At 30.7% G+C, this 13,048-nt stretch overlaps 1 protein-coding gene across 2 annotated transcripts in view; it reads right to left on the minus strand.

Annotated features, from left to right (window-relative positions):
- LOC118185418 (sorting nexin-29-like) overlaps positions 1-8,979 on the minus strand; it is a 145,611-nt gene extending 136,632 nt beyond the window's left edge. The window contains exon 1 of one of the 2 annotated variants that reach the window (XM_085817724.1): positions 8,723-8,979. In XM_085817724.1, coding sequence (XP_085673850.1) covers positions 8,723-8,735 — 13 coding nt within the window. In that variant the 5' untranslated portion in view covers positions 8,736-8,979. The remainder of the gene's footprint in view (positions 1-8,722) is intronic. The other variant, XM_085817725.1, reaches the window with a different exon arrangement.
- Between the last annotated feature and the right edge of the window lie 4,069 nt (positions 8,980-13,048).

Here is a 13,048-nt window from a genome sequence, read left to right on the forward strand (position 1 = left end):
CTAGAGCCCCAGATTGAACTAATGTGTTTTGCAACTTTACTGCTGGGTTGCTTGGTGGCAGGCAAAAGGCAAAAGGGAAGAACTAAATAAAATCTCGCAAGATGTAATAAACAGACAAATTTTAAAAGAAATAAAAATTTCATCTAGCTTCAGTAAATAATTTAAAAGAAAGGTTAATCTTTGGATTATGGTAACTTGGCAATTTTTAGCGAAAATTTGGCAACTAACCCTGCTACAGCAACCTTCTACTTTTTTTTTCGGCGCCATTTTGTCTTCACGAAGTAAAGACAGGTTTCTTTTTTTTTTTTATTTACTCAACATTTTTTCCAACAATCTGCTAGCCAAATTACGCTTATGCTAGAAATTTTATGGAACAAAAGTGCTTAATCATGACGAATATTAACTGCAAAATTGGGAGAAAGTGCAGAATCGCAAACTCCTCCTCCATGTACACGTCAACCTATTTTTACTCAAAAAAACATCCCAGAATTGCACAAAAATGGCACTGCGCACACTCTTGACTTTATCCATGTACACTGCTTTTTTCTCATAAATTAGAAAAATGTGCACGAAATGCAGGAAAATTTTGTGAATCTTTAAAGTAGGTAAAAAGGACATATATGAAATTACCTGATCGCGAAAAAGTATATACCCTTTCCAAGGATGAACATTTGCACATATAAAAAAAATAAAATATCCAAAAACTTTTCCCTCTAAATTATCTATTATAAACATCACCTGCGAATTTATAACGCAAACATTAAAAAAGGTTGCAAATACTTAGTGTATTTTTCCATGCACGTTTACTTCTACTGAAACATTTCTACTGGTTTAAATTATTGGCTAATCTTTAGAATATGGTAACTGGTAGTTTGGCAACATTTTGGAGGCGATAAAGGTTACTACCTGGGAATTTGGTAATAATGTGAGCAGTACTCAGTTCCGATTACGCATTATTTTGTGTGAGGGAAATGAGAGATCATGGGATATGTCATGTGATATTAATGGACGAATTACAGTTCTTTAATTGGAAAAGGGGGGAAATCGGGAAAAAATGTGGAAATTTTGTATTTAGCTTTATTCTGTGTTGTGTGAAACAGTGTTCGTTAATTTTTGGATCTCATGACCCTAACTAAAGTGAATTCGAAATGGGCATTTAGTGGGATTGAAAGGGGTAGTAATAAGTGTTTCTTTAAGGTTGTGCGAGATAGAAGTAAAGATGTTTTATTAAGTTATTTATTTTACCTGGTACCTTGCTGTGAACTATAAGTATGATTTTAAAGATCCTGAAACAGGCGCACATACGCTTACTTTTTATTTAGCAGAGGAAATAAGAAAAGTTTATCGGACACGTAATCAAGATTCTGAAGAAGATTAGGTAAGTTACTATTTTTAATTATTTGAGGATATTATTTTTATGCATTGTTCTAAATGTAAGGAGTAAATAAAATTATATGGTATTATTGGAAAATTGTTATTAGCAATGATTTTTATATTTTAAGTAGTGTTTTTGAATTTAATTATATTTTAATTAAATGATAGTTATTTTGTGAATTATATGTTTGCAGGAATTTGGTATACGTTAGAGTGGAAGTAAACATGCATGGAAATAATTTAAATATTTGACACTAAGTATTTGTAACCATTTGTAATGTTTGCGGTATGAATTAGTTGGTGACATTTGTAATATAATAGATAATGTAGAGGTAAAAGTTTTTGGATATTTTATTTATTTTATATGGGGAAATGTTCATATTTGGAAAGGGTATATACTTTTTCGCGATCAGGTAATTTCATATATGTTCTTTTTACCGGGTTTAAAGATTTAGAAAATTGTCATGCATTTTCATGAAATTTTTCTAATTTATGAGAAAAAAGCAGTGTACATAGATATAGTGAAGAGTGTGCGCAATGCCATTTTTGTGCAATTCTGAGATGTTTTTTTAAGTAAAAATAAGTCGACGTGTACATGGTTTAGTGATATTTTAATTAAATGATAGTTATTTTGTGAATTTTACGTTTGTAGGAATTTGGTATACGTTTTAGTTGAAGTAAACGTGCATGGAAATAATTTAAATATTTGACACTAAGTATTTGTAACTTTTGCGGTACGAATTCGTTGGTGACGTTTATAATATAATAGATAATGTACAACTCTAATATACGCCCTAATTTCACCAAATGTGGCGATATGTGTTCTGCACTTGTTTTTGGTGCAATTGCGTGTTCTATGGCAACCCTGTGGACGTTGAAAAATCTTTCGCTGGAGCTCGTTGGTTCGCCTCTGTGTCTGAGACGATGGGAGGGAAAGATAAAATGGTAGTTGTTGAATTGAAGTTCGGCAAAAGAAAATATGATTGTGGCTATCCTGTTGAGGGGTAGTGGGTATTTGGAAGTGTGGAAAGAGGGTCTGGGAGTTTATTTTTAATGGCAGTGCATGATAGAAGTAGGGATTTGTGATTTTATTTATTTGTGAACCATAGTATAAATTTTCTGGATAGTGTGTCTGGCTGTCATGTAAATACGATAGTGATTACGCGGCGGCATGTTAAAGGCGGTATGAAATTTATATTTCTGCTATTCGAAAACGCATTAATTCATGGTAAGTGCATTTTATTTTATCCTTGTTCTTATTTTGTAGAATGTTATGTTCATTGGTACTTTAGTATGAATTTCTGTCGTTATTGTTGTTTTTTTAAATTGTTTGAAATTTATTTTTGTTTATTTTGTTGTTTAGTGTCTAGACTGTACAATTCGTAGATGATTTTTAAAGTTGAAACAGAATGCTGTGTACATCGTATTATTTGAAATTTATTGTTGTTATGTTATTTTATTAAAGCGAGGAGTGTGTAGATCGTAGATTCCTTCCTTGCCTAAATTGTGCGATTCGCAGAATTTTTTTAAAGTTTAAACAGGATGCTGTGTACATGGTATTCTTTGAAATTTATTCTTGTTATGTTAATTTATTAAAGCGAGGTGTGCGTAGTTTGTAGATTCGTTCGTTGCCTACATTGTGCAATTCGTAGATTTTTTTGTTAAGTTAAAACATGTCGCTGTGTACATGGATTCTTGTCAAATATTTTTGGTTAGAAACTTTACGTTTTTGCTATCTAAATTGTTTGTTTTTGTTTCGGATTTTTAGCTAAATTGTGTGTTCAAAACGTAGTTTTTCATGTGCGAAAACTGCGTTTTTGGAGACATTTTAGGCTAAAAGTTCAAAATGTAGACAAAAAATTTAGATAGTAATATGGCAGCGTGAAGTTTCTCACCAAAAATATTTGGCGAGAAATTTGGCTACTTGAGGGCGCATATCAAAGTAGTTCCTAGATAATTTAGAGGTAAAAGATTTTGGATATTTTATTTATTTTATACGTGGAAATGCTCATATTTGGAAAGGGTATATACTTTTTCGCGATCAGGTAATTTCATATATGTTCTTTTTACTGGGTTTAAAGATTCAAAAAATTGTCATGTATTTTCGTGAAATTTTTCTAATTTATGAGAAAAAAGCAGTCTACATGGATATAGTGAAGAGTGTGCGCAATGCTATTTTTGTGCAATTCTGGGATGTTTTTTTAAGTAAAAATAAGTCGACGTGTACATGGTTTACGTGTATGTGTTATTTTGAAAAACGCGCAAGGAGTTTGCTATTGTGCACTTTTTCCCAATTTTGCAGTGAATATTTGTCATTTTTAAGCAGTTTTGTTAGATAAAATTTCTAGCATAAGTGTAATTCGGCTAGTAGATTGTTGGAAGAAGTGTTCAGTAGATAAAAAGAAAAGAAACATGTCTTTACTTCGTGAAGACAAAATGGCGGCGGGGAAAAAAATCAGAGGGTTGCTGTAGGAGAGTTGGTCGCCAAATTTTCGTCAAAAAATCGCCAAGTTATAATTTAAGGATCAACCAAATTATTTCCATACACGTTTACTTCTGCTGAAACATATTCCAAAATGCTACAAACATATAATTCACAAAATAACTATCATTTAATTAAAATATAATTAAATTAAAAACACTACTTAAAATATAAATAAACACATACATTAAATTAATAAAAATTAACTTAAAATCTTAATTACTTTAAACTAATTCATTGCTAATAAAAATTTTCCAATAATAGCATATTAATTTCAATGCATAAAAATAATATCCTCAAATAATTAAAAATACTAACTTAACTAATCTTCTACAGAATCTTGAATGCATGGCGGATCACAAAATGTCCATTTTCACCAGATTTCTTGCACCCCCATTCAAACTTATCTGTAATATCCTTCCTTTCACACAATCTCATTTCATTCCCACATGTTGGACATTCATACTTATTCACAGTTAATCCTACACTCATACACCATTCAAGCAATTCTTTTGGATTATCAGATAAACACAATAAAAATTTCGAATTCACTTTAGATATTGCCATGGGATCCAAAAATTAAGCAACACTGTTTCGCACAACACAGAATAAAGCTAAATACAAAATGCTATAAAGTACTGCAAATATTTTTCCAAATTTCCCCCCTTTTCCGATTAAAGAGCTATCATTCGTCCATAAATTTCCCATGACATATCTCATAATCTCTCATTTCGGTTAATCTTTGATTATGGCAACTTGGCGATTTTTTGGCGACCAACCCTGCTACAGCATGATAGAAGTAGGGATTTGTGATTTTATTTATTTGTGAACCATAGTATAAATTTTCTGGACAGTGTGTCTGGCTGTCATGTAAATACGATAGTGATTACGCGGCGGCATGTTAAAGGCGGTATGAAATTTATATTTCTGCTATTCGAAAACGCATGAATTCATGGTAAGTGCATTTTATTTTATCCTTGTTCTTATTTTGTAGAATGTTATGTTCATTGGTTCTTTAGTATGAATTTCTGTCGTTATTGTTGTTTTTTTAAATTGTTTGAAATTTATTTTTGTTTATTTTGTTGTTTAGTGTCTAGACTGTACAATTCGTAGATGATTTTTAAAGTTGAAACAGAATGCTGTGTACATGGTATTATTTGAAATTTATTGTTGTTATGTTATTTTATTAAAGCGAGGAGTGTGTAGATCGTAGATTCCTTCCTTGCCTAAATTGTGCAATTCGCAGAATTTTTTTAAAGTTTAAACAGGATGCTGTGTACATGGTATTCTTTGAAATTTATTCTTGTTATGTTAATTTATTAAAGCGAGGTGTGCGTAGTTTGTAGATTCGTTCGTTGCCTACATTGTGCAATTCGTAGATTTTTTTGTTAAGTTAAAACATGTCGCTGTGTACATGGATTCTTGTCAAATATTTTTGGTTAGAAACTTTACGTTTTTGCTATCTAAATTGTTTGTTTTTGTTTCGGATTTTTAGCTAAATTGTGTGTTCAAAACGTAGTTTTTCATGTGCGAAAACTGCGTTTTTGGAGACATTTTAGGCTAAAAGTTCAAAATGTAGACAAAAAATTTAGATAGTAATATGGCAGCGTGAAGTTTCTCACCAAAAATATTTGGCGAGAAATTTGGCTACTTGAGGGCGCATATCAGAGTAGTTCCTAGATAATTTAGAGGTAAAAGATTTTGGATATTTTATTTATTTTATACGTGGAAATGTTCATATTTGGAAAGGGTATATACTTTTTCGCGATCAGGTAATTTCATATATGTTCTTTTAACTGGGTTTAAAGATTCAAAAAATTGTCATGTATTTTCGTGAAATTTTTCTAATTTATGAGAAAAAAGCAGTGTACATGGATATAGTGAAGAGTGTGCGCAATGCTATTTTTGTGCAATTCTGGGATGTTTTTTTAAGTAAAAATAAGTCGACGTGTACATGGTTTACGTGTATGTGTTATTTTGAAAAACGCGCAAGGAGTTTGCTATTGTGCACTTTTTCCCAATTTTGCAGTGAATATTTGTCATTTTTAAGCAGTTTTGTTAGATAAAATTTCTAGCATAAGTGTAATTCGGCTAGTAGATTGTTGGAAGGAGTGTTCAGTAGATAAAAAGAAAAGAAACATGTCTTTACTTCGTGAAGACAAAATGGCGGCGGGGAAAAAAATCAGAGGGTTGCTGTAGGAGAGTTGGTCGCCAAATTTTCGCCAAAAAATCGCCAAGTTATCATAATTTAAGGATCAACCAAATTATTTCCATACACGTTTACTTCTGCTGAAACATATTCCAAAATGCTACAAACATATAATTCACAAAATAACTATCATTTAATTAAAATATAATTAAATTAAAAACACTACTTAAAATATAAATAAACACATACATTAAATTAATAAAAATTAACTTAAAATCTTAATTACTTTAAACTAATTCATTGCTAATAAAAATTTTCCAATAATAGCATATTAATTTATTTATTTCTTACATTTTGAACAATGCATAAAAATAATATCCTCAAATAATTAAAAATACTAACTTAACTAATCTTCTACAGAATCTTGAATGCATGGCGGATCACAAAATGTCCATTTTCACCAGATTTCTTGCACCCCCATTCAAACTTATCTGTAATATCCTTCCTTTCACACAATCTCATTTCATTCCCACATGTTGGACATTCATACTTATTCACAGTTAATCCTACACTCATACACCATTCAAGCAATTCTTTTGGATTATCAGATAAACACAATAAAAATTTCGAATTCACTTTAGATATTGCCATGGGATCCAAAAATTAAGCAACACTGTTTCGCACAACACAGAATAAAGCTAAATACAAAATGCTATAAAGTACTGCAAATATTTTTCCAAATTTCCCCCCTTTTCCGATTAAAGAGCTATCATTCGTCCATAAATTTCCCATGACATATCTCATGATCTCTCATTTCGGTTAATCTTTGATTATGGTAACTTGGCGATTTTTCGGCGACCAACCCTGCTACAGCAACCTGCTAGGTTTTTTTTTTTTTTTTTTTTTTTTTTACAAAGTAAAGGCTTTTTTTTTTTTTTTTTTTTTTAACTCAACACTTTTTTCCAACAATCTGCTAGCCGAATTACGCTTATGCTAGAATGTTTATGGAACAAAAGTGCTTGAAAGAGGAAAATGAGAAAAAGGAGGAAAATTAGGTGCGAAATTGGGAGAAAGTGCAGAATCTCCCACTACTTGCCGCGTTTTTAAGAATTGCACATACACAGTATCCATGTACATGTCGACCTATTTTCACTTAAAAAAATATCCCAGAATTTCAAAAAATGGCATTGTGCACACTCGACTTTATCCATGTACACTGCTAAACTCCTAGTTAGTAACCTTTATCGCTTTACCAAAATGTCGCCAAACTCTTGTTACCATATTCCAAAGATTAACCCTCATTTCTCTCAGACAAAATAATCCATAATTGGAACTGGGTACTTCTCACATTATTGCCAAAGTCCTAGGTAGTAACCTTTATCGCCTACCAAAATGTCACCAAACTGCCTGTTACCATATTCTAAAGATTAGCCAATAGAAATTTTACATTACAATTTATTATTCATGCACAAATATATTAACTTATTTATGATTTAAGTTTATTAATCTGAACAATACTTTAATATTTAATTATCATTTATCATTAGATAAAAATTTCTTCACTCATGTGTTTCCACATAAATCAGAAATTGTTATAAAATCTTATTTAAAAAAATAGCAAGCTATTTCTGAAAACCCTTAAATAAAAAATAACAAAATCTCAACCCTTTTAGCATTCTGAGATACATCTCAAAGTTAAAACTGCTATGCACAGTTACTTGATGAATAAAAATAACATATTGGTTCAATTACACTTAAGCACAAAGTAGTACACTGCAGATATGAGCATATTCTTAAAAATTCATAGGTGTTAATGCCATTTCTAAAAATAATGCAGACTGAAACGTGTGCCATTTTAATCTAATATTCAGCTGTTTCAAAAACTTTTGAAACTGACACATGTCTATCTTTATTCTAACAGCATATAAGGAAAATTCTATGACACATAATAATGAAATTGAACAGAAAACTCTGCTCTAGTTTTGAATAATTTAATTTACATTTGTTCGGCATGTTATATATCTCAATTAGCTTAATAATTTAACTGTCAACAAGCTAAATTAATCACATTGTCATACTGATAAATTTCATCACACATCATTATTTACACTTTATGTTCCATATTTAAATAAGATTTTCAGTGATTATTATAGCTTAAATTTTAGTAGTGTATTGAATGAGTAATTAAAATTGAAAAAATATGTATGCAATATAAATCAGTCTTCCTCCTCCCAAAAAAATGAGACAGGTGTTTATTTAAATACATAAATTACAATTAGCAACAACCAGAAAAATCCTTTTATCTCGTTTTCGATAATATAAATTTGCGCAGCTCATTTGGATAAGTTAAGCATATATACACCCCCGACACAGCCAATTATCTGATAACATTACATAAGACAATTCAACTAATCAGATACATGAATTGCATATGACACTCCTGGAGCACTGCCAATTAAACACACACCTTCAAAATCACGCATTTTTCATAATACCCATTTCTTACTACATTTAAATTCATAAAAGTTATTGAAACAATGAAGAACACATAATGACAACTGAAAAGAGAACCTCATAATTTAAATGATTTAAAACTATAAATATTTGCAACACAAAATATATAATAATGATTTAAAATTCTTTACTTACAGAATATAGAAATTTAAATTAAAAATAATTTTAACAGAAAAGAAAAAGAAAAAAAAAAAAAAAAATACCTGGAATGGACATAGTAAATCAGAACTTATCGAAAACAAATATTCTGTTCTAAATCACAAAAACACACTATATTTCAAATAACGTCATAGCACCTCACTAAGTCCGAAACCGGCATCAAATATTGGAAAACAATACATTTAATACATATTTCTCTGGCTTAGAATATAGTTAATCTCCTCCTGCATCAAATCATGCTCCCAAGTACTCACGAATATAAACACAACAACGATCCAATTATAATTTCCCTCATCCAGTAAGTACTGTTGCACTTTGTACTCTATTAAAAACCGACAGGTGGCGCATTATAACGTCTACAAAACAGATAAAACTGAGAAAATTAGGCAAAAAGAGGTACTTGCTTCATCAGTAAGTATACTAAAAATTGTAACAGTAGAAAAAGACTCTAATGTAGATCCTGCGCAAGGATCACACGTAAAATCATGAAGCATTCCACACTTTTTATTCTGTTTTTTATTTATTTATTTATTTATTTTTATTTTGCATTTTTGATTATATTACTGGCCTTATGCAATTGCACTTACTTTATTTAGTCACTTACTAGTTATTAGCTCGGCAGCTCTCTATTCATTTACATGTTTTCGCCTAACTTTATAAAGTCGCTTCTAAGTTTCCTTACATTTTCATTAATTTAATTAGGGAAAAAGTATTCTTACCTCTTTGAAGTTATTTTTGACAAGTTACTTCGTAAATTTTAAAGTTTCAATAGATTTGGGGTAAGACACTGTGCCCACGCACCCAAGTATTAACACTGTTATATGGAAGCGAGGCAAAAGAAAAAAAGATCAAAGCTAATTTATTGTTTATTATGGCATGCTCTATGGAATTTAAACGAGTTAACCACTAGTTCCTTCCTCAAAAAGCAAATGTATGGTGGTTACCATATGTCTCCACTCAGTCGCAGCAGTATTATTTGATTTCTGTCAATGGATTCGAATGAATGAGGGAAGCAGAATTATTTCAATGATGCTCATTTACACTAGCAAAACTTTCATACTGAACCAAAAAAAAAAAAAAAAAAAAAAAAAAAAATGAAAGCGAACTTAAGGTCTTTCACTCATATCCTTAAAGGGAAATAATATGCACTCTGTGTTTTTGCGATAAACTTACATTTATTGCATAAAAAAATAAATAATTTGGGGGCTAATGCCATAAAATTTCAATAGAGAAAGATATTGCTTGGCCAAGGCCAACTTATACTCAAGGTTTTCGGTGGCCTCCGTGAAGTTTCTACTGACCGCAAGATGGCTCTACTATTACGCTACGCTTTGAGACGTTAATTGTAAACACTCGACTACGAAAATTGCAATACGAGGATTTCCGTTCACTAGCTATTCTATCATTTGAGACCCCTCCCCACAACCGGAAATGACATACTGCGAGCGAAGAGAGTGTGGAACTCTGGGATAGATGAGAACCCAATATCTAGGCGCTTGTTCATTTGAGACCCCTCCCCACAACCGGAAATGACATACTGCGAGCGAAGAGAGTGTGGAACTCTGGGATAGATGAGAACCCAATATCTAGGCGCTTGTGTTAATAATGAGCAGAATGGTACCCGAGACAAATTGGGACGACATTTCATTATGCCAACGGAAGTAAATATAATATGGGGAATAGGTGCTAAGAAGAAAAGGAAAATACATGGGGAAAAACGGGATTAAGATGTGTTTATGTTTGTTTGGTATCTGATTGCTAATTTTGTTCTATGTTAGTAAATTAGCATTAAAAGTCAAATAATGTGCGTCTATTGCGAAAACGCAGGGCAATTACTTTTCGATCCGATTTTATATATGTATTAATATATCACATTCCTGTTCATATGATCTACATATGTATCAGATAACTAGCTACTTTTGACACTTATTTCTGGATGTGTATTATTTCATAACTTTTTCTGCTATGAAAACCCAAGTATTGAAACATTATGTGTATGCTTGTGAAAATATTATTTCAGATAGTCTTGTATAACTAACTATACTATAATCTCATATTATTCAGTTCCCATATAACTACGATAGAAATATGCTTCTATTATTTACTTTAAAAATGCAGTATTTGATAGCCTTCCACATAGTAGCCATTCTAGAATTAGTTCTGTAATGTTATATAATGTTAATTGTCTTAGGCATTATTTTGTCTAAATATTCATTTTCATAAAGAATATATGATCAATGTAGAGAATGCAAGTTCAATATATTTTAAAGACAGTGATAATAAACAACAAATAAAAGCGAGACTACACATGCAACCAGATAAAAGTGACCATATTCTAAAGAAAGTTAATAAACTCAAAATGATGTGAAAGTATAGCCCATGCCACAAAATTCGCTTAAGTATTATTTCTGAGTGGTAAAGCAGAACATATATATCTAAGTCCATTTTTGATATCTAAAATAAAATCTGTTATTAGTTGCTGATGAAAAAGTAAGAAAACAATTTTTATGGATAGAAATTTATGAAGCTGAGTATTGAAAGTCTGATACTTCATCGACACTGAAATAGAAATTTATATATTGTATAAAAGCGAAAAAAAAGGGTTGTTTTTTGAAAACTTCAAAAATCTGAATAATTTTCAGAACATATTCTTAAAACAAATTAAGGCTGATCTTTGGAATATGGTAACTGGTAGTTTGGCGACATTTTGGAGGCGGTAAAGGTTACTACCTAGGACTTTGGTAATAATGTGAGAAGTACTCAGTTCCGATTACGCATTATTTTGTGTGAGGGAAATGAGAGATCATGAGATATGTCATGTGACATTAATGGACGAATTATAGTTCTTTAATCGGAAAAGGGGGGAAATCTGGAAATTTTGTATTTAGCTTTATTCTGTGTTGTGTGAAACAGTGTTGGTTAATTTTTGGATCCCATGGCCCTAACTAAAGTGAATTCGAAATGGGTATTTAGTCGGATTGAAAGCGGTTGTAATAAGTGTTTTTTTAAGGTTGTGCGAGATAGAAGTAAAGATGTTTTATTTTATTAAGTTATTTATTTTACCTGGTAACTTGCTGTGAACTATAAGTATCATTTTAAAGATCCTGAAACAGGCGCACATACGCTTGCTTTTTATTTAGCGGAGGAAATAAGAAAAGTTTATCGGCCACGTAATCAAGATTCTGAAGAAGATTAGGTAAGTTAGTATTTTTAATTATTTGAGGATATTATTTTTATGTATTGTTCTAAATGTAAGGAGTAAATAAAAGAATGTGGTATTATTGGAAAATTGCTATTAGCAATGATTTAGTTTAAAGTAATTAGGATTGTAAGCTAATTTTTATTAATTTAATGTATGTGCTTATTTATATTTTAAGTAGTGTTTTTGAATTTAATTATATTTTAATTAAATGATAGTTATTTTGTGAATTATATGTTTGTAGGAATTTGGTATATGTTTCAGTTGAACTAAACGTGCGTGGAAAATAATTTAAATATTTGACACTAAGTATTTGTAATGTTTGCGGTATGAATTCGTTGGTGACGTTTATAGTATAATAGATAATATAGGGTGAAATTTTTGGAAAAAGTTTTTGGATATTTTATTTATTTTATACGTGGAAATGTTCATCTTTGGAAAGGGTATATACTTTTTCCCGATCAGGTAATTTCATATATGTTCTTTTTACCTGATTTAAAGATTCACAAAATTTTCATGCATTTTCGTGAAATTTTTGTAATTTATGAGAAAAAAGCAGTGTACATGGATATAGTGAAGAGTGTGCGCAATGCCATTTTTGTGCAATTCTGGGATGTTTTTTTAAGTAAAAATAAGTCGACGTGTACATGGTTTAGTGATATTTTAATTAAATGACAGTTATTTTGTGAATTTTATGTTTGTAGGAATTTGGTATACGTTTCAGTTGAAGTAAACGTGCATGGAAATAATTTAAATATTTGACACTAAGTATTTGTAACCATTTGTAATATTTGCGGTATGAATTCGTTGGTGACGTTTATAATATAATAGATAATTTAGAGGTAAAAGTTTTTGGATATTTTATTTATTTTATATGTGGAAATGTTCATCCTTGGAAAGGGTATATACTTTTTCGCGATCAGGTAATTTCATATATGTGCTTTTTACCGACTTTAAAGATTCACAGAATTTTTTTGCATTTTTGTGCAAATTTTTATAATTTATGTGAAAATAGCAGTGTAGATGGATAAAGTTAAGAGTGTGTGCAATGCCATTTTTGTGTAATTCTGGGATGTTTTTTTAAGTAAAAATAAGTCGACGTGTAAATGGTTACCGTGTATGTGCTATTCTGAAAAACGCGCAAGGATTTTGCAATTGTGCACTTTTTCCC

This window comes from Stegodyphus dumicola, chromosome 5 (assembly GCF_044657685.1).
Source record: "Stegodyphus dumicola isolate Sdum_Otavi_A_Nest chromosome 5, ASM4465768v1".
Classification (NCBI taxonomy): Eukaryota; Metazoa; Arthropoda; class Arachnida; order Araneae; family Eresidae; genus Stegodyphus; species Stegodyphus dumicola.